A 22,481-nucleotide genomic window follows, 5' to 3' on the forward strand; every position below is an offset into this window, starting at 1 on the left:
ACATCATCACAGTAGAGTTTCGGCCCCTCCCCCTCCTTGGAGCCACCCAGGGCACCCCAGCATCTCAGGTGTCTGTCACGCAGTGCAATTTCAAAGGAGCCGATGTTCTCAACAGCAAAATGCCAGGGTGACACTTTATAATCACATGGTTTATTATGTGTCAGATGTCACCGGAAATGAAATAAAATGTTAGCCCCATGGGGCAGAATGCAATCAAAGTAGGAAATATTCCTAGCGGGGGATTAAAGAAAAAAATCCTATTTGTCCAAATATGAGAAGGGCGACAGAACCAAAAAGCCTGGCCGTGACAGAACCAAAAAGCATGAGCTGCTGTTGCCTTTGAGACCGTAACCGGCCGTGTTCTCTTCCTGCTACTAACCTTACCAAAGAGGAGCACAGCACAAATGCCGTCCAGGTGTAGAACCATCCGTCGCAGCCAGAGCTCCATCCGCGGCCGTGCCAGTCCTGCTTCCCAACTGTCCTTACAAGGGTGTATATCTTGGCAACATCATTTTTTCCCCCGTGCTTCTCTTTTCTCTAAGTTGTTACGATTTTTATGTAGAGGGTGATTTTTTTTTTTCCCTTATGGTGTTTTCCGGGGTTGATTAAGCAAGTTTGGTGCCTGAGGAAAAAAATGAACTCAGAAGTTGAAGAGTGGACCTAAACCAGAATTTTTGAATTTGCATCATTTTGAAGACTGATAAACAAACCCACTAAAGCTGCCACCTTTTAATACCGACTGTGAGGGAAAGAAAGCTGCATTTTTATCATTTTCATAAGTGAGGGGCACAGGCTACTCTTAGGCGCCTGAACAATGCAATCTACATGCAGGTGACATTTGCAGAATATCTTGATAGGCGAAGATTTGTGATTTCTTTGTGTGCCTGGCATTCATCCCACGATTCTTTTTGTAGATGTTGTGACCTTGGGGGAGCTGTGAGTGGGGAGGGCTGAGATGTGCATTGTCAGAGGGAAGAAAATGTTCAGATTTCACAGCAGGATTCAGATAAGCTTATTAAACAAATACCATCTTTTAAAGTCAGGGCTTTGTTATTACGAACACTAATGACATCTTTTAAAGTCGGTTAGGCTTCTTTACAGAGAGTCACTTGAACAGACAATTCAAATAGCAAAAATGGTGCACTTTCAGAAAAACAAGTCAGCCAGATCAACAAATAACTGTTACCGTGTTGAGCTGGTACCAACATCACAATGTGACAAATGGTGGTGCTTGGGGACTGTCCCTTCCATGTTACATTGCAAAGGAGAATCTGTATGTCGCATAGGTTATCACTTGAAACCATGCAAAGACTATAAGCTGTACATCTACCCTGGCACTTTTTGGGAATAGTGTTATTATAATTTACACTGAGACAGGAAGATGTGTTTTGTTGTGACTCAGAGCTTGGTAAAGTTAAATCCTCTAGTGCCTTTTATTCTCACAGGCTAAGGTGCCCAGCCGTAATGTATTAAGCTTTAGCATGCCTTTATATCATATTCTTGCAAAAAAAATAATAAAATTAGGTGGATAGCTAGGTAGGACCATCACCTACCTCAAAAACAGCATTCATTTCAATTCAGTATTTTTTCAGCTTGTTTGTTGAAAATTTGAGATAGTTTATTAAAGAACGTAGGTAGAATGAATTCTCAGTTCTTAGAAAACCATCAGAACTGTTAGTGATGCTTTATTTCTGATTTCCTCTTAGGCATAATTTTTAATTAAAAATTATGGGTGGGTAATTTTTAAGAAATATAGGAAGTTAGTGACAAATGATGGATTTTATCAGTAATCATTCTTTTTGAAGAAGTCAGAGGAAACTGATAAATCACTAATTTTGGTGAAATCAGGATTTTTTGCTAGTCTAGGTGACGCAATTTCAGAACAGATATCACACCAGAAACCTTCTGTTTCCTCGTTGGCATCTCTGTACTTGGTAATAGTGTTCTTTTCTTAGATGGTCCCGGTAGTGTTTAAATGCTTTAAGACGTGTCCACATAATCATGAAGTCAAGCTGTCATAGTGCAGTGGGGGTGACACATGCAGTGGTGACAGTGGTGGCCCTCTGTAGACTTAAAACTTCCGAGAATGCCTCGCCCTGGGATCAGAGCACTACAGGATTCATATGAAAGACCCACATGATTCATTAGGGGGGAAGTTTAGAAGGTCAGCCCACAATGGAGGGCATTTAATTATGTTCATCCCAAAGGGTACTAAACTAAGAGAACAAGAGGCACGGGGGGAAACTAATTAATGTTCCGTTTATTTGAGTATAAAGAGCAGAACTTCCTGCTGGAGCAGCTGAAAGCTCCAGGGATTCAGTGCTTGGGGAGAGAGCCCCACTCCACTTTGTGAGCTTGGCAGTTGCCAGCAAGCAAATCTGATGTGAAAGTGTCCTGGTTTATTTGTGACTGTCCTGATAGATGGGAACATACGAATTTCTAAATTTCAAAGCAAATCCAAATGAAAAAAAAAATCATAAAATCAACTTACCACCTTTTTTATTTTGTCTTTGTGTCTTTAGCCACCTTGTAGTGATCCAGGTACCATTTCAGCAGCAGCACATAGCTACACACCTGTGTGCCACCCTTCATACCATGCATCCCAGGTGCTTTGCGATGCAGATAGAAGTGAGATTTCAAAGCCAGGCCCAGCTCGCCAAGCGCCCTTGAACTAAATTTCCTCTGGAGCTGAACTTCTCAGTTTAAACAAACACAAACCCAGAGCTGAATTCCCTGTTGATAAACAACCTGGTCATTTTTTAAATTGAATGTGTCTTTTCTTATATGTTTTCACTATTTATGCCTGAAATCAATTTTGATTTACTGTGCTCATTTTAAGTGACTTTCTCATTATACTTTGATGAGACACGCCCTCAACTGTAAAACAGCTAAAGGGATTCAGCATTACAATGAGTTAACCTGTAGAATGTAGAACTCTTAACCTAATAGTACTTTAGGTTTCCTGCATAAGACATTTTTTAATAGCCACAATTTCTGCAGTTCATTAATCTAATTTATTAGGAGTCTTCCATTAAAATATGGCCTCTTTAGGCTTATTTGACCAAATTCTGACATTAATTTCCACAGTGCAATTTGGTTGACTTGTTCAAGAAATTTAAGTGAGAAAATGTGTCAAGTACAACTAAGACTTATTTAGTCGTTACTTGGGGATGAAAAGCGATTATGATACTATTTTAACCTCCTTTTGTTATTGAGTGCTTAACTTAAACACCCCCATCCTAATGGGATGAGAGTAATGAGGCTTTGCCCTCTGACCACCTCTGCATAGAAAACTTAATGGTAAAATTAAAGCACAAAATAAAAACTACCTGTACTTATTCACGCAGTACTATTGCTTATGCCCTGTTTCCTTTTTCTCCTCCTCTTTTCTCCTGATATGTATCTTCTTAAAAGTGCCTATAAATGGTAAGTTCCCCCATGCGCCCGCCCCATGGAGGAGGTGTGGAGGGAATGGGGGTATGTGTCTTAATCTGTAGATTCGGACAAAGCCAGCTGGTTCTGCTGTGCATTGGCCTGCATGTTAGCTTTTGTAGATCATCCCACGAGTGCTGTGTTGGTCCACCATGTTCTGTCTAGCTTTCTGATCCTGGAGCATGCAAAGTGGCTCATCCAATCAAATTCCTTTCTTCCCCCCCATTTATCTTGGATCTCATGTTATCAAGTCCACATTTTCATCGCTAGCTTTGTAAGCCAACCCATCTCGTGCACTTTTTCTTTGCTCACAGAACATTCGTACAGAGTTGATTTCCATCATCATACAAACTAGTTCATAAACCTTCGAAAGAACACAAGACTGGTTTTGCACCAGGCCTTGACGAAGTTTCAGACCGAAACTTCGATGAACTTTAGCACCCGCAGGTGAAAGGGTTCTTACCAACTAGCTTTGTGAAAGCAAGAGAGCGTTTGGACTGCTTTGTAAAAACAAAGATTCCTGCTGCATACAAATCAGTATTTCCAACCCCACTGAAATCTCTAGACATTTAACTTTTCTTTTTTGCTGAGCCATCGCGGGCATCGTGGCAGCCATAGGTTGAGGGGGTGTCAGCAGCCGCTTCTTAGATTCTCCTCAACCCCGGTGTAGCTGCTGGTCCCCCTCACTTTCTCCATGGCCTTCTTTTCCCAGACGAGACGCACACCATGGCCAGCGACACCAGCAGCTTGGTGCAGCCCCACACCTACAAGAAGCGCGAGCCCGCCGACGTGCCCTACCAGACTGGGCAGCTGCACCCCGCCATCCGCGTGGCCGACCTGCTTCAGCACATCACACAGATGAAGTGCGCCGAGGGCTACGGCTTCAAGGAGGAGTATGAGGTGAGCACACGCCCGCACCTGGTCTCCCTCTCCACCTGCGTGGGCGCAGTGCCAGGGGCTGTGCGCCCATGTCCCCCAGCTGGTGGGGCCCAGGAGGCAGCCAGGAAGGGACCAGTTGTTTCATCCCTGGATCCATTTCCATCCGCAGTGAGACTTACCACTGGGAAGCTGGCCCACCTTAAAAGGAAAAAGGAGGAATACTTCCTCACCTTTTTTCCTTATTCTACATAAATACACCATGAAGACAGAGGCCTGCCAGGCTCTCTTCCTGATTCCTCCTCACCTTTCCTGGCTTTTCCTATAATGAAGTCTGATGTTAAATCCCAATAATTTTGAGTGTTATCTCAGGCAGAAACTGTCTACCTAGAGCAATGGTAGACCAACCAGCGACGTCTGGTGGTGAAGATGAGATGGCAGTAGAGGGACTGGCTAGTGTCACAGCAGTGACGGCTGTCCCTGTCCCACCAGTCCAGGGAGCAGGTCGCTGTCCTGGGATCCAGTGCAGGCAGCCCGTGGGGCCCTTTCCAGGAACAGCAAGAGATACTCTGGCATCGTATGTACAATGTAGGCCTCGCCCCTCTCACAGCCTCTGTCCTTAGCTATTAATAATTCTGTTGGAAAGTCTTTCTTGAACTGAAGAGAAGTAATTGATTTGAAGAGTCTGGTTCAAAAGAGCACACTGTCACTGAGTGTGTGTGCGTGCATGCAAGTGTGTTGCTTGTGTGTGTGGTGAGTAGGGAGAAGGAGGGGACTTGGATTTCTCTACTACCTTATTAAATAAAATTAGTTTACAGTCATTGGTGAAGATAAAGTAGCAGCATGCCTACAGTAAAAATAGGATTATACAGCTACATGGTTTTTTAAATCTAAGAATGTGTTTCTGGTACTGTATCTACCTGACTAGTTCCTACTTGAAAAACATCTGGTCTGGAATTAGAGTATTTTTAAAATCAGTTTCTACCACCTCCCTGTCCTTCGAGGTTCAAACTCTGCTTCTTTCTCCTCTTGAGGGACCCTCATGATACCTCAGTTTTATGCCCCAGATGCTGCATTGTCTTGGGTTTAGCTTAATTGTCCAAGACTCATTACAGCAGTCATAGCCCCACCACTGCTCTGCTTCTTTTAAGACCAGGTCTTTGTCCAATGCAGGCAAATACACAGACACACTTTGCTCGCTGACACGTGTGTCCTCATGTATTGCCAGTGACCTCAGTTCAAAAGACTGCAAAGCCGAGGAAATGAACACAGACCAGGCCCAAGGGTTTGACTGAAGTCCAGAAAATATTTCCAGATGAAATTCTGCATTTTAGCCGTCCTGGAATTCTTAGGTTTACCTTTAGTGATTTAATTTATAATTCAGTGAAATTGACTGCCTTTGCATATTTCCTCCAGCACTTTTAAAGGCTGGCTTAGGAATTAACAGGATTAAGAGCAAGACTTCCAAAAGCATTAATATCTTATGAAAGACAAAATTAGGTTATTGAGAAAATATAAGCCTAATGAATAGAGATGATGTCTTTAGTTCTATCCAATCATCTGAATGCAGATATTGCTCTAATGTTTATTAAAGATGTTAATGTCAAAGAGATTAGTTATAGGCTCAAATAACAATTCACAAAATAACCTGAGTCCAATTTTTCATGGACTATTTTAAAATACCTACCTTAGGACTTCCAGTAACACACCATAGATGATGCATATTGGAAAGTATGCAGAAAATTATTTCCGGTTCAGTACTCCTGAAGAAATACGATTTAAAAGTGCAAACTGAAACAGTTTATACTCATTTTAAGCATATTATAATTGAAGATTCATTAAGAATTGTCATACTCTGAAGTAAATGTTGTATTCATTCCATTTCAAAAAACTATTTTCCCATGGTAGCTGATCAGTGGATCAGAGAGGACTGTTTAATTTATTTTATTGAAATATAGTTGATTTACAATGTTGTGTTAATTTCTGCTGTACAGAGAAGTGATTCCATTATCCGTATATATGTATCCTTTTTTCATATTCTTTTCCATTATGGTTTACTGTAGGATATTGAGTATAGTTCCCTGTGCTATACAGTAGGTCCTTGTTGTATATCTATCCTATATATACTAGTTTCTATCTGCTAATCCCCAACTCCCAGTCCTTCACTCCCCCACCTCCCCTCGCCCTTGGCAACCACAAGTCTGTTCTATGTCTGTGAATCTGTTACTGTTTAATAGATAGGTTCATTTCTGTTGTATTTTAGATTCCACATCTATGTGATATCATATGGTATTTGTCTTTCTCTTTCTGACTTACTTCACTTAGTATGATAATCTCTAGTTGCATCCATTTGCTGCTGCAGATGGCATTATTTCTTTTTATGGCTCAGTAATATTCCATTATATGTATGTACCACATCTTCTTTATCCAGTCATCTGTCGATGGACATTTAGGTTGTTTCCATGTCTTGGCTATTGTGAATAGTGCTGATATGAATATAGGAGTACATGTGTCTTTGCAAATCATAGTTTTGTCTGGATATATGCCCAGGAGTGGGATTGGATTGCTGGATCATATGGTAACTCTATTTTTAGTTTCTTGAGGAACCTCCATACTATTCTCCATAGTGGCTGCACCAGCTTACATTCCCACCGACAGTGTAGGAGGGTTCCCTTTTCTCCACACCCCAGAGAGGACCGTTTAAAAGTAACATATACAGTTATCCAGTCATCACATTATACACCCTAAAGTTACACAGTGTTCTATGTCAGTTATATCTCAGTAAAGCTGGGGGCGGGGGAGGGGAGTGTGAAGTAACAGTTTTTCAATGCCAAAACTATTATCAGCTTTTTTTTTTTTTTTAAGAAGGAAGGGGAAAAAATGAGAAAAAAACATACGCTAGAGAGGAAGGCAGGAGCAAATAGGAACATACTGTTGGGAGAAACACAAGATAGAAAGTTCTGTGAGGAGTAATCCTAGCACTCAGTAATTTCCAGGTTATTAAGTACTCCCTCTTCTGGGGGCAGGGTGTGGATGTGGGCGGGAGGACCGTGGTGGGATGTGAGGAGTGATGCTGACACGGGGTAAACCTGTAGTGTGGCCGCAGGGAGAGGGAGACACCGCTCAGTGTCTCACCTGCATCCCGAAGTCCTCCCCTGCCATCCTTGCCTGCACACGCCAAATGCTGGACTACACTCCCACATCATCCCTCGAGGCACGACCAAGCTTATGGGGATTAATGGGGCAGCAGCGGGTCCCAGCTACAGTCACACTGCTCGATTTTTGTTAGACAAAAATCCCAGGGGATCTTTATTTCAGTGTGAATCTGGAAAATCCTTAAGCAGTTATGTTTTAAAGCCCAACTTGGCTTTTAGAACTCTAACCAAACGCCCCTTTTTGAATCTTGCTGTGAAAGGTGCATCCTTCCTTAAACCCACACCAAAAGTCAGGGTGTGTGGCTGCCTGGTGTCGTGTGAAGCTCATGGATCAGATGCTGAGAAGCTGTGGTTTGGGAAGAGGCTCTGGCACCAGATGGCAGTTATTCCAGCTCAGCCTGGGTGAAGTTGTCTAATCTCCTGGGCCTCAGTTTCCCCATCTGTAAAATGGGATAACTATAGTATCAGCCTATACTATAGGATTTCCTAGTAAAAGAGGAAAGGACTGATTTATTCACCCCATGGTCTTTACAGGGAAACTGTCAATTACAGTTTCAGTACTTCTCCTGTGTTCACGCTCTGGATAGACTGAACCAATCACTTTATGGAAAGGGCTCAGTACATTTTTGCTTCATCTATAGAACTAGATAATTCCCTTTCCATGTATCATATATCATCAAAACTTGCTGTTAAAAAGTAACTTCAGTAAGTAGGTAGGTTTGATTCAGTGGATACGGAGTTTGAAAACTGAGAAAATAAGTTAAATATTTTTTCAGTTGGCTTATAACGTTGTATTCATTTCCAGTGTACATCATGGCGATTTGATAGTTTTATAGATTATGCACCAAAGTTATTATATTGGGTTGACCAAAAGGCTTTTCCATAAGGAAAACCCAAACAAACCTTTTGGCCAATTCAATAATATTATTGACTGTATTCCCTGTGCTGGATATTACATCCCTGTAACTTATTCTTTTTTATATATGGTTTACCAGACAAATACAGTTTGCTCAGTTAAATCTGAACCTCATAAACAGTGAATAATTTTTTAGTATAAGTATGTCCCAAATAGTGCATGGGACATACTTATACTTAAAACTACTCACTGTGCATATGAAACTCAGTAAATATTTAAAATATATGCCGTTACCTTTTATTGTTGAAATAGTATTTTCATATTTAAATTAGAAAAGTCCTAAGGGTGGTGTGGCTACACACCGCAGAATGGTTCTACTAGTGTCTTTGCAAGGTCAGATTTGGGGGAAAGTTTAACTTAAGCTGCACTCTTTAGTTCACTGGAGAATACTAAGCCTGTGGGGTGAATCTGACAGGGCTGGGTGCTGGAGACACAGCGACCGCGTGTCCTGCCCTCAGGAGGCTCCCTCTGAAGGAGGAAGCAGCCACAGGCTGGTTATAGCACCTCTGATGAAACCCCACGAGAGTGACTTGCGTTAGCGCTTTGAAGGCCTGGGGTGCAAGTCTGGGCAAGGATGACTTTTTCCTTGAAGGATGAGTTGGAGTTCGCCAGGAGGAGACGAAAGAGTGGGATTCCAGGTAGACACGGAAGCAAGAGAATGTGGGCAGTGAGGGCTGTGTGTCCCACCCAGAAGCTTGGACATCATTCTGGCCGCCGTGGGAAGAGAAGAAGGATTCAGGTGATGCATGCATCTCATTCCGGTACTTGGATGGAGATCTGTTACTACAACAGCTTAATTTTTAAATGCTGTTAAACGAGACACACAGGAACTGCTTGAAAGGTAATAATTGACCTCAAACAATAAAGGGAAGATGGAAAATGTATTTACTGGAAAAGCATAGTAAGAACTACATCCCTCTCTCCCCATGCAAAAAATTCAGTGCAGTGGCTGGCTTCCAGATCTGTTGAAGCGATGAATTACTTCAACTCTGAAGCATTTCTTGGGGGAAAATGTCAAGAAAGCCTCAGGTTGCCACCATGACTCAGCACAATCACCCAAGCAGTTGGTTTTCTTCAATCCACATGTGTCAGGAAACACCAGCCCCTTAGACTGTAAAATCATTTTGAAATAGTGACTCTCTTGACACTGTTTCAACCAATTCGTATTTATCTTTTCCAAGTCAGAGATGTCTGAAAACTGGCCTCAACCCTGGAAGGGTTCATTACGGCTCTAGTAGCCGACAGAAGTGCATCCAAACCAGAGGGAAAAGCGCAGGGGGTAAGACAGAGCAGCACTGAGTGCAGATTTTTTTTTTTATTTGATTTTGTTCTAACGAGTTCGTCATATGGCATCTCTCACCAGGGAAATGCATTAATTTGATTCAAAAGAAACTCAGACATGAATCACAATAAAAAAAGTAAACAGGCTGAATTGAACAGAAGATGGCATGTTGTCAGCAGAGACTGGATCAGGGTCTCAGGAGAAAGACCCACTGGAAAGGGCAAGTTTGTTTATGTTGCTACAAAAGAGGAGCTGGTTCTTTCTCCGAAAAAGCAAAGATGGTCTGTGCTCAGCCCTCGGGGAAGACCCGTGGGTTCACCAGAAGCGGAGAAAGGAGACAGCTGCAATCCGGGAGCAGCCAGGCTGGAGTCTCCGGCCCCTGCAGACTCCTGGGCCTTTATCACCTGAAAAAGGAAGATTCTCCAGCTCTGCCCTGAGCGCTAGGCCCTGCCATAGACATGGGAGCTGCCCGCCACTGCCTGCGTGGGATGGAGGGGGCCCCAGCCACAGGGGTGACCCTGCAGAGTAGGCGAGTGAATTCCTGCCGCACTGTCATCCCCCAAAGGCCTTCTCTGGTCCTGCGTTTTTGAACTGATCCTAAGTGTCTTCCAGGCTCCAGGCAGAAAAGCGTTAACCTGAAGCAGGAAAATAGTCATGTAATTCTGCAAGAATGCATGTTGCTATTGTAAAATTAAAATAAAGGAAGGACAGCAATTTAAAACCACTCCCACATAGGACCTCCTGAAAAACACAGATGGTACTATTTCATTAGCTAATAATCAATATTGCTCTGGGGCACAAAAAGTTATTTTCCAATTACTAGAGCTGAAATATATGAACTGAGGTAAGTGTGACAGCTACTCTTCAAAAAAATGTGTGTACATACATGTCTAAATTTATTTAGAAAAGCATTCTCCTGGGCTTCCTAAGTGGCACAGTGGTTGAGAATCTGCCTGCCAGTGCAGGGGACACGGGTTCGATCCCTGCTCCAGGAGGATCCCACCTGCCGCGGAGCAGCTGAGCCCGTGTGCGACAACTGTTGAGCCTGCGCTTTGGAGCCTGTGAGCCACAACTGTTGAGCCCATGTGCTGCAACTACTGAAGCCCACACGCCTAGAGCCCGTGCTCCGCAACAAGAGAAGCCACAGCAGTGAGGAGCTCGCGCACCATGCACCACAACGAAGAGTGGCCACCACTCACCACAACTAGAAAGAAAGCCCACGCACAGCAAAAAAGACCCAACAACAGCCAATAAAATAAATAAATTTATTAAAAAAAAAAAAGAAAAGCATTCTCCTGATCCCACCTATTTTCCCCTGTGTTTCTCTAGGGCACAAACACGGATGATTAATTTTGTAATTGAACATGGAGGCTGGTTTTTTGCTCAGTTTAAACTGGGGAATTGGAAGCATTAGTACAAAATCTTCAGGCTCAAGTACAACCTATGTGTTTTTCTAAGGAACCTGAATTAAAGAAACAAAACAAAACAAAACAAAAAGTGTCTAACTCCTTGTAGCTCCTTGTAGATCTTTTTAAAATATATGGATTGTATATTTTCCCCTCTCATCCTTCCCCCTGTTTTCTAAGTAAAACAGCTGATTTTGTTCAACGTAACCACAATGTTATATTTGATATCTTTGTTGACGAAGGGCAGCGAGCTAAGAAGGAATTGTCTTAGCAAAAAAAAAAGTCTCACTTGTGCTCCAAATCTGTTTTGGTTTGGTTTGGTTTGGTTTGGTTTTTAGTTTGTTTGTTTTTTTAATTTACTTGCCTCCTACCTCAGGGAAGCCAGTGAAAACTAAATAGAGAAAAATACTCCCTGAAAAGCCACCTCCTCCCCATGGAGGCTGCATTTCTAATTCCTGTTGAGATACCCTTAGACAGCAAGGCCTTCTACTGGGAAGACAGGCCAGCATCCTAAGGTGGGCAGCAGTGGCACTGGGGAGGAGGGCGCCCCATGCCTGTCCCTCCCTATGGGGGGCTAGTGGGCAGAATTTCAGGTACCTCTAGAAAACAGTTCTAAGAATACTGCCCAGAGGCCCCTTTGCTGGGTTTTGAAAACAGAGGCCGGGACAGGTGGAATGAGAGGTGCTTTGTGTTCTTACCTGGCGGAACCGTTGCCAACACAGCTGGTCCACACTTGTGCGTGGTCCGGGGTGGAGGCACCTCGTTCCGCTCACTTCCAGCCCACACACTCTTCAGATGTGCTTTTCAGTTCCTGTTTTATGATCTGAGGCACCAGCTGAGTCCATCAATTGCCACAATCAGTGCAGGTTATTTTCTGTCCCACAGGATACAAAATAAACAAAACCAAATCATTGAAAGCCAACGATGGGGAGATGGGGGAGTCTTGGCGAGCGCGGCAAATACATTAAGAATCACAACAGCTGCGCCTCCACTGGCTGCCGCAGCCAAGTGAATTTTGACATGTTTTTTTCCCTTTAATTATTATGGTGATGCTGAGCCAGGTCCGTAAGAAAATGACAAAAACTTCTGTCTGAAATTCTGAGGCTGCTTCAAGCTGTTTGGGGCAAGTCAAGTGTATGCATTTTTGAATACTTCCTTAGTAGATGAAAATCTCTGCATATTTTAAATAACGCAACAGAGACGGTTGATTTTTACTGTGACTACTCGGTAGATTTTTTTTCTAAACCACAAATATAAAAGCGTCTGTTTTATGTGTCGCTTGCTCCATTTTGTCGTGCTGGCTTTCAGGACCTCTTGTTTGTTAGCTGGTTTTTTTTAATCCAGTTTCCTTTCGCCTGGTAACATCATGGACTCAGAAAGCTTCAGAGAATGTAGTTGGGAGTTGCTGTTTCCCACGACTGTCCATCCTCCCTCTGGTTTTAGTTGGTGGCGGTGGACAGCTTCCAGTCCGTCTGGAGTAGTTCTAGTCCAGCGTCTGTTTCCACTTTGAAGCTGCTCATTAGAATTGCCTTCATCTCCCCCGGGGGTCGGGGGGTGGGGGGGAGCTGGGCACTTTCCCCACTTGCTAACACGCTTTTAGTGTCAGATACCATTCGTCACAGGACCCGGCCCAGGAGGGACTGTCAGGGCGCCTGTGTGCCACACCTGCCGACCTCGTGTGTATCTGTATCAGCTGGGTGCTGTCACCGCCCGCTAACCTGGTCCAGTTGGCTTCAGCACGGCGGTATTGCTCCTCCCCGCCCCCCCAGCACCTCCCAAGTCCTGCTTCCCCTCCCACCGTCCAAGTCCATCCCTTCCTCTCTGAGCCCACGGGCCGCCTTCATCTCTTGCCCATCCCCTGGCAACACTCCCCTAACTCATCTCTCAACATTGAATCCCTCCCTCAAGTCCACCCTCCACTCTGCAACCAGTTTTCTTTGGGAAACACACACGTTATCACATGTGATGCTAAAACATGTGCTCTGGATTCTTTGCAAAATTAGGCCTTCCTTAGCAGAGCGCCCTGGTCCTCCAGGACGTGGCCCCTGCCAAGCTCCAGGCTGTCACTGTAACCGAGGCAGCTTCCCGCCACGCGCCTCGGGGCCCAGCTCCTCTGAATCCCCCACCACCTCTCACACGCTCAGCACCTCACCATCGCTGGGCCGCGCTTCACGCCATGGTTTCTGCCTGGAGTGACTCCCAGCTTCTCCTTCACCTGCCACATCCCTTCAGACCCAGCTTGGATGTTACCTCCTCCTGACACTTTCCCCGACCTCCCAGTTGGAGACACCAGTCCGTCCACGGCCTCATAGCTCTGCGTTTGAGTAACATAGTGGGCAGTAATAATACAGGGGGCAATGTGTGAACTGATAATATGGTAAACTGGATATCCAGTTTAGTTGATTATCCAATAGATAGCTGAGAAACACTGCTAAATATAAGTTACTTTACACGTGTCTGATTGATTTCTGTGAATTTCAACGCATACACCCCTAGAAGGGCAAATGAAATTAAAGATGGATAAAACTATTAAAAATGCACACTAGGAATGGTACACATCATCACATAGAATTGAGTGGGTTAGCAACATATGACCAGAAAAAGCTGTGCTGACCAACTTGAACCCTGTCAATACCCATTACTTGAAAATGGGAAGAATGGCATGGTTCTATCTGGTCATTTTACTCACTGAATGCCAACCATATGTTTAAAAAAATTAGGATAAATATTTTTATTCCATATTTGCTTTCATTTCTTTTTTAATCCCTAATAGAAATAATGTAGAAATATCTAGTGACTTGAGTGCATTTCAGAACATGGCTGTTGCAAGAGAGAAACTGTGTATCATCATACACAGATTCAAAGGTCATAAAGGTAATTTGTGTTATCATGGATGTATTTCCTGGGGGCAGGGGGCCAAGGTTTTGAGGGGTGGGCTTCTCATGAAATTTTGCTTGGCTTCTAGAGTGGTGATGATGATGTTGATGGTACCTACCTTCATCTAATACCTAATGTCCTAGCACTCCACAAAGATAACACACAGAGACGTAGATCCGTTATCATACCCATTTTACAGATGAGGGAATGACTCAGAATGTAAGTCACTTGCCCAAGGTCATCCCACTTTGGAATGGCAGGATATACTCTGTAATCTGCTGACTCCAAAGGCCACGTTCTGTTCTACTACACCATGTAATTTCCTCATGCAACACCACGAAATACAGACCTACAGAAGTTAACCTTGTGTTTTATTGATTTGACTTGTGATTTCATGGCAGGAGCGTTGTTTTCCTCTGTGCAGTTTTATTTGCTTTGAAGTGTTCTGTCCTTTGGCAGAGGATCCAGCCAGCCCCGGGGGCCCCACTGACAGCGCCAGCTCTGGTTCGCTTCAACATCTCAGCATCAGCAGATGCTACCCGTTAACCTCGCTTAGTGTCCCAGCTCTGAGAGCACAGTCACTCCAACATTGCTCCTGCTTTAGCTTTTTCTTGTCAAGAAATGTAGGGAAATTATTCTGCAAGTATCAGCCAGCCTGGCTTGTCGAAACCCACCAGGACCAGTTATAAGCCAGTCAAGCTGCCGCTTTTGAGAGGCATAGACCCTATAGGCTGCCTCCCTGCATTGTTGCATGACTGCCAACCAGCACAGTAGAGGGAGGGAGAAGATGAAGTGTAGACGCGAGTTATGTGTGAATGCACAAGGTTTTCTTAGAGATCTTCTCTGGAAGAGATTCCAGAAGAGGTTGCATCTTTTTTCAATGAGGTGATGCAACACAGTGGTGACAGCTTTGTGAACTGGATCTCTGACCTCCAGGCAGAACCAAGATAACACCTCTCAGCTTCAACTAAATGATGCAAAAAACAACCAGTTGAAAAGGCAATTATTCTTTTTCAAAGAACAGTGCTGGAAAGTAGAAAGGACAGTGGATTGGCCATGGGAAGGCTGGGTCCCAAGTCTTTGACCTGTCATGTCACTGAAGAGTCTCATTGAGACCCTAACCCTGGACCCTTGATCAAATCACTCACCTTCCCTGAAGCAACTGGATCAGTTCTGAAGACCAAGCAATTGCTAGAGTTTCTATAACATTAGTCGAGCCGTCACCTTGCTGATGCTGGACTCCCAGTTTAGTTGACCTATGTCCATGGGTGGGATGTTTTTTTGGTTCATGTGTCTCCATGGATGGAATGTTCTCCAGTGGGTGGCCCTGACCAGCTGCCTGAGAACCAAAGCCTGGCGGTCACTGGTGTGTAGAGGGCTGTCACTTGGGCAGGCAGTTCTCTGGCCCGCATCTTGCCAGTTTTGAGTTTATTCAGCATTTCTGAACAGGGGGCTTTCTATCCTGATGTGCCCTTCCTCTTTTCCTCCTCTCCCGTCCCCATTTCAACCTCTTCCCACTCTCACTTCTAACCCCACCCCATCTCCAAAACACTGGGAGCACCAAGTGGAGAGGATGCAGTAGTGATATTAGTACATTTTGTATCAAGTCCTCACCATGTCTGAAAGGTGTTTGTGGTCAGAGTTCCATTCCATCTCTAGTCCCCACTCTCCCTGTTTGTAAGGATCGTGAATAATAAGGAAATCTGTGGATTAAATGTTCGGAATTAATTTCACATTTTATATTATATAAATCTACATTATTGTTACATGACTTATTCAGACCAAAATATTACTGAATCAGAGACCATAGCCTTTTTGACCTGTCCTGTCTCTGAAAAGAAAGAGAAAGTGCTGACTTTTCCAGCTTCTTTTACATCTTTTGAAAGAAAATTAGCTTTATGTCCACAGTGGACTTCACCTATTATCCAGCATCTTAGAAATTTTTAAAAACCTCTCCACTCCCTTTATCTTCTATTGTTGCCCTTTAGGGACACATGGAAAAACCTTTTATCTGTTTACTTTAGGGAAATTATTCAAGAGATACTGAATAATTACAATGCAGTCAGTGTTAATTATAAATATACAGCATATGTTTTTATATGTATTGTATTTATGTGCTTTAGGTAATTATGCATTTGAGTTTCTTGCCAATTTTATGGCCAAAATATTTTACTTGGCTGATTACTAAGTGTATTTTAAGCTTACTTCTTGAAACATGAAGAGAATATACTATAAATCCAATTAACATAATTTATCCACCTGAAGAGAATACTTGCTTTTATTTTTTCTCTATTTTAATGATGAAAAATACTTGTAAGGATGCAGAGTAACAAAATACGTTTTTAAATGTTTCCAAGTCCTGATTTTATCATGTTTTCCTTTAAAAACAACACATAACTTTTTAAAGAAATTTGGAAATTTTAAGAAAAGTGTAAAGAAAAAAAGACAATAAAAATCACCCATAAATCTACTCTCAGTTTTCAGTAAGTTCCCATCCAATATTTTAATACATCAGAATCTATATAAATTGTTTCATATCTTATCCTTGCTGTGAACACTGCTATAAATAATTCTTTGAATTTACCTCCATTATTTTCTATAGATAGATTTCATGAGATGGAATAGAATGCTTAAGTGAACCTGTTATATTGAAAACTTGCTTTCCAGAAAAACTGGACCAGTTCGTACTCGCCATTAGCTTGAGAATGCTTACCCCAACACACCAGCACTCAGATAAGCATTGGCCTTCTTTTTGTAAACTATGCCAGTTTGCTGCCTTGTTCGTTTGTTTGTTTTTGGCCACACCACACAGCTTGGGGAATCTTAGTTCCTTGACCAGGGATTGAACCTAGGCCCACAGCAGTGAAAGCGTGGACTCCTAACCACTGGACAGCCAGGGAATTCCCAGTCTTGGCCAGTTTGATAGGTGAAAGAAGAGTATCTCATTATCATTCCCTTTGAAACTAGTCATGTCTTTATATGTTCACTGGCCACGTGAAAATTTTCTTCTGTGAACTGTTCATATGCTTTACCTCTTTTTTTTTTTTAACTAGGGTGTTAATGTCTCGTATTGACTTGTACAACTTCTTCTGTGCTTGGCTTGTTCTTCTTTAAAAAATGTAAGCTTTGTGCTTCCCTCATTTTAGAATCACCTTGTCCATGAAAAATGTGGACATTTTGTACAGTCAGCTTTATGAAAAACTGTGTAATTCTGTTTGGAACTGCGTGCGATCCACTTATAAAGCCTGGGAAAATTGACTTCTTGGCAATATTGGATCTTCATGTCTTAATATGGTTTATGCCTCTATTTATTTGGATCTTCTTTTATACTCTTCAGCAGTTTCAAAATGTTCTCCATGGAATCTTACACATCTTTCAGTTATATGTACTTTTTTGTTATGGTAATAGTATCGTTTAAAGTAACGTTTTCTTTATATTGCAAGTATGCAGAGTATATGTATACATATATAGAGATATGGGTATCTAAGTATGTGTGTGTGTATGTATGTGTATATGTATGTAGACAAACACACACATATGCTATTGCCTTTGTATATTGCTCCTTTGTTCAAAAACATTTCTCAGCAATCTTTATTTCAATCATTTCTCTGTAGATTATTTTGGAGTTTTCCATGGAGAAATCATGTCAACTTTCATTACTGATAGTTTTGTTTTTTCTTAATCCTTATATATTTTATTTCTTCTTTTCTTGTTTATAAAGCTGACTAGAACCTCCAGTACAACACTGAATAAAACTTAGGTTGGCAAGCATCATTGTCGTGGTCCTGATTTTCAGAGAAAAGGCTTTTAATGATTAACAGTTAGTTGTAATTAGTTTAAGGATATTCCCTTCCATTTCTGGTTTATTAATATTATTTACCATAGCTAACTATTGAATTTGATAGAATGCTTTTTAAACATTTATTGTATACAAAATAATTATTTTATTTCTCTTTTTTAATATGTTAGTATGGAGGGTTAATTAATATATTGATAATTAATATTCTAATATTGAACCAACCCTTCATTCCTGGGATAAACCTAACTTGGTCATGATGTATTTTAAATATTGCTGAAGGCTGTTCACTAATGATTTTTGCATCTGTGTCCATGAGTGACTAGTCTCTTAATGATCCTTTTTATCTTTTTTATTTTCTCATTTCAGAATGAAAAATATGTCTGCATTTTAAAATGAATTAGCATTCTGTGTTCTTTCTTTGCTCTTAAAGGAGTTCATGTGAGATTCAGATTATCTGTAGAATTCACTAACAAAACTGGCTAGGTGTGGTATTTTCCTCATGCTAAAATTTTTGATTACTAATTTTTTCAGTAGTTATAAGACTATTCTGGATTTCTAGTTTTTCTTGAGTTAACTTTATTGTGAATATTTTCATAGGAATTGTGCATTTTGTCTAATTTTTTTTACTCGAGGGTATACACTTGTTCATGTTTTCTTGTTATCTGTCCTTTATCATCGTTAATAATGTTTACTTGTGCATTTTTTCTTTCTTCTTTCTTGACTATTCTTGCCAGCATTTTGACGGTTTTATTAGTTGTCTCAAAGAGATAATCTTTGGCCTTACTGATCTTTCATATTGCATTTTTTCAAATTTCTGCTGTTCCTGATCTTTATTCATTTCCTTCTACTTTTTTTGTTTATTCTGTTCTTATTTTTAAACAAGATGCTGAACACATTAATTTTCAGTCTTTCTTTTTTCTAATAGAAGCACTTATTTAAAACTCTTAATTTTCCCTCTAAGTAACAGTCAAGTACTGTTATCATTAAGTATTTTTAAATTTTCATTACAATTACTTCTTCAACCAATGCATTATTTAGAGCATGTGACTGCATGAATGTGTTTTATTTCTCAGTTCATGGGAGATTTTTTGGTTGTCTTCTTATTAATGATTTCTAACCTAAACGTATGATGATTAGAGGAAATCCATTGGCATTTGTAGACGTTATTGAGAGCCTTCCACATGGTCAGTTTTCTTAAATATTTTAGGTATAGCTTTTTGTCTGTTTAATCAGTTACTGAAAGAGGTTGAAAGAAGTCATATATTAGAAGCTAAGTTATTAGGTAAATATAAGTTTAGAATTGTCTCTCCCAAGTGAATTGAACATTTCATCATTAGGCAATATCATTGTTGTTAGTTTTTTTGTCTAATTTCACCATAACTGTGCCAGTTTCCTTCTAATTAGTATTTTCCTGTATATGTTTTCAGTCTCTCTACTTTGTGTCTCTTGTCAATAGCATATAGCTGGATTTTATTATTTCAGCTTTTACCTTTAAAAGTCTTTTTAAAAGTCAGCGTTTACCTTTAAAGTCTACTAATTTACCACTTAGTACATTTTTAATTTGTTGTGATTACTTATTTATTTGAATTCATTTCTGTCACCTTATTTTGTGAGTCATGTTTGTTCTACTTTTTCTTATGCTTTTTCCCCTAACCCCACCTTTTCTTGCCTATCTTTAATTAGTTGAATTTTTGTGTCAGTTTATTTTTCTGTCTACTAATTTGGAAATTATACACTTTTTTATTTTATTAGTCACTATAGACATGTTAGCATGCATATTTTAAAATCTAGAATTAAATTAATTGCTTAACTTTCTCCTCTCAAATATCTTTCCTCCTCTCAAAATAGCTCATGATAAGGAGATTCCCTGAGAACCAAGATTCCCTGGAATCTGTAGCATCTACAAGGTAGTATTTCATTAATTTGCTCATTCATGCATTCAGCAGATGTTTACCAAGGACCCTCAAAGCTAGACCCTAGGATTAAAAAGATAAATAAATCTTGGTTGCTCTCCTTAAGACCATCCCTTTTTGTTTTCTCCTCCAGGAGTAGCTAGGCACCTACCAAAGACCGCATATCTTTCTTACATCCTAAAACCATGCTTTCAACCTGATCGTCACATACTTCCAGTGTCTGCAGGGTTGCAGGCTAATAACCATGGTGGTCGTGCTTCCCATGCGGTGCAGCCTCTGCCCCCCTTTGCTGTTGGATACTGATGTTGGTCCTCACGCTCAGCTACCACCTTCCCGTTACTGGAGATGCTTGCTGCTGTAGCCGCTTGTGTTTCCCCCCTCTGACTGCAGACCCCCCAGTTCTGCTCCTCACCTTTCCACCAGGACGTACATGTGGATGGACTGAGCATCCCTGTCTAATTTCCCTTTCATATGTGGATCTCCTTAGTCTTCATCATTCACGTGAGCCCCGATGTTCCTCTGAATCGCAGTGCTTTTGGAAAATGGGATTATATGTTTTGCTCCCCGTGCTCTGTCACCTCTTTCCTGCTTCTCTGGGCTCACCATCAGTCTTCCTCTCTCTCGTCACTGCCCACAGCCTGGACTGAGCCAAGCACACACATCTTCCTCTCTTCCTTCCACTGCTGGGACTTTGGAGCTGTTTGTAAAAGCTCTAACTATTTTTTGATATTTTCTTCTTTTTCAGAAATTTATTTTATTGAAGTATAGTCAATTTACAATATTGTGTTAGTTTCTGCTGTACAGCAAAGTGATTCAATTACACATATATGTACACTACATTCTTTTTCATATTCTTTTCCATTATGGTTTATCACAGGATATTGAATGTAGTTCCCTCTGCTGTACAGTAGGACCTTGTTGTTTATCCAGTCTATATCTGCTAGTTTGCATCTGCTCATCCCAAACTCCCAGTCCATCCCTCTCTTATCCCCACCTCCTCCTTGGCAACCACAAGTCTGTTCTCTATGTCTATGAATCTATTTCTATTTCGTGGATAAGTTCATTTATGTCATATTTTAGATTCCACATAGAAGTGATATCATATGATATTTGTCTTATTTATTTCACTTAGTATGATCATCTCTAGGTCCATCCATGTTGCTGCAGATGGCATTATTTTGTTCCTTTTTATAGCTGAGTAGTATTCCATTGTATGTATGGACCACATCTTCTTTATCCATTCCTCTGTTGATGAGTATTTAGGTTGTAAAAGCTTTAATTGTAAACAAGATTGTCCCAGTGAAAACACCTTCTCAATTGTCAGAGGTTGGGGAGGACTCAGCAGGTACAGTGGTGACATTTGGCCTGGATGGGTCTTTTTACAAGTTGTAGGTGCAGTTCAAAGCTGCCTGTATTTAGAAACGATCTAGCCTGTACTGTAAGTCTGGTGAGCAGGAAGGAGAAAATGGAGCTGCATAAACTATTTAAAACTCATGGGAAAGTACTTTGCTGAGAAGCCCCGTGTTGTTTGCCCACTTTCCGCGGCCCTTTTGAAATTCCTCTGTGTGTTAGTTCTGACGGTGGACGGGACATCTGCTGACCAGAGCATGGCATGGCACGGGTGGGTGGAGCCCGTGGGAGGTGCTAGTGGATGGCCCCGGATGGCGTTGCTTCTTGTCATGCTGCTCCACGCCTTGCTGGTGGGGAGTAAATCTTCCCCGGAGTCTTCAAGTGGTTTATGCGTTGTTTGGGGTGTCGATGTCTAGTTTTCTTGTCCAGCGTTTTGTTTATGGCCTGGCACAGATCTCATTACCACCGCAGAGCTCTTAACCATTTTAAAGAGCATAAGATGGGTTGCAGAACATGGCATGTGATCTCTTTTGCACTAAATACAATTTTCTAATTTATGAGTTTGAGTTCTAGCCATGATTAGTGCCTCAGTGAGGTAACGTGAATGCTTTATTTTTTTTAAAAATGCCAGTATTTGACATCAGTGTTCCCATAAAATAAATAAATGATTCTTCATAATTGCTCTTCCAGTGCTTTTCCCATGTGACTCTCCCCAATAGTTCCCCCCCCCAAAAATTGTTTGAGTAGTGGCTGTCGCAGTTCTTGTGAGCTGGCAATTATGTCAAATAATTTAATCAGTGCTTGAACTGGGGTGGCATTGCTCTTAGAAGACTATTTTTCAGAATGACATCCTCTGAGCATTTTTTCCATAATTAAAGCTATAAACACTTTTTCTCACAAGGACCCTCAGAAGTGTTGATAGACATTCAGAGCCTTTGGTGGAGAGCCTGGGTGCCACTGCTGGGCAAAGTTAGAAAGCTTTGAGCAAGGATGGGCAGGAGTCAGGGTTCTGTGTCTTGCAGTGTCACTGTCAAGAGCTTGCATGCATCATTAATCAAAGCAGAGCTCATTGGGATTTTGATTGACATCAGACACCATTCTGGCATCGTGTGTTGAATGACTGCTAGCAGGGTCTCCCCTTAATTTATGGGACATCTGTGATTCTCCTTCAGCCAAAGTCATTGTGGAAAATGTGTTTCTTCTGCAACCTGCGGTGGTATGTTCTGTGAGAAAGTGATGCTTTAAAAATTCGGACTAGATTTTTAAATTGTGATTAAATGGATGATAAAAATCACAGCATCTGCTTTCAGGTGTGTCCATTTGGTTTATGAGGAAGCTAATAATGAAAAAGGAAAGACTTTGATGCTTCCAAGAGACTCTCTTTGATCAGCCCTTTGCAGAAAAACAAATAGAAGAGCAGCTAAGTAAAGGAGTTGTTGGCTGTTTAGATGAGGCATGAATGAGGGCAGAAAGTC

The 22,481-nt window shown here is 41.5% G+C and overlaps 1 protein-coding gene across 2 annotated transcripts in view; it reads left to right on the forward strand.

Moving 5' to 3' along the window:
• The window catches only part of PTPRM (protein tyrosine phosphatase receptor type M), a 720,054-nt gene that overhangs the window by 578,866 nt on the left and 118,707 nt on the right, over positions 1–22,481 (forward strand). For both annotated transcript variants that reach the window (XM_057698229.1, XM_057698230.1), the window contains exon 17: positions 4,145–4,332. In XM_057698229.1, coding sequence (XP_057554212.1) covers positions 4,145–4,332 — 188 coding nt within the window. The remainder of the gene's footprint in view (positions 1–4,144; positions 4,333–22,481) is intronic.

The sequence above is a fragment of the Hippopotamus amphibius genome, chromosome 11 (genome assembly GCF_030028045.1).
Source record: "Hippopotamus amphibius kiboko isolate mHipAmp2 chromosome 11, mHipAmp2.hap2, whole genome shotgun sequence".
Classification (NCBI taxonomy): domain Eukaryota; kingdom Metazoa; phylum Chordata; class Mammalia; order Artiodactyla; family Hippopotamidae; genus Hippopotamus; species Hippopotamus amphibius.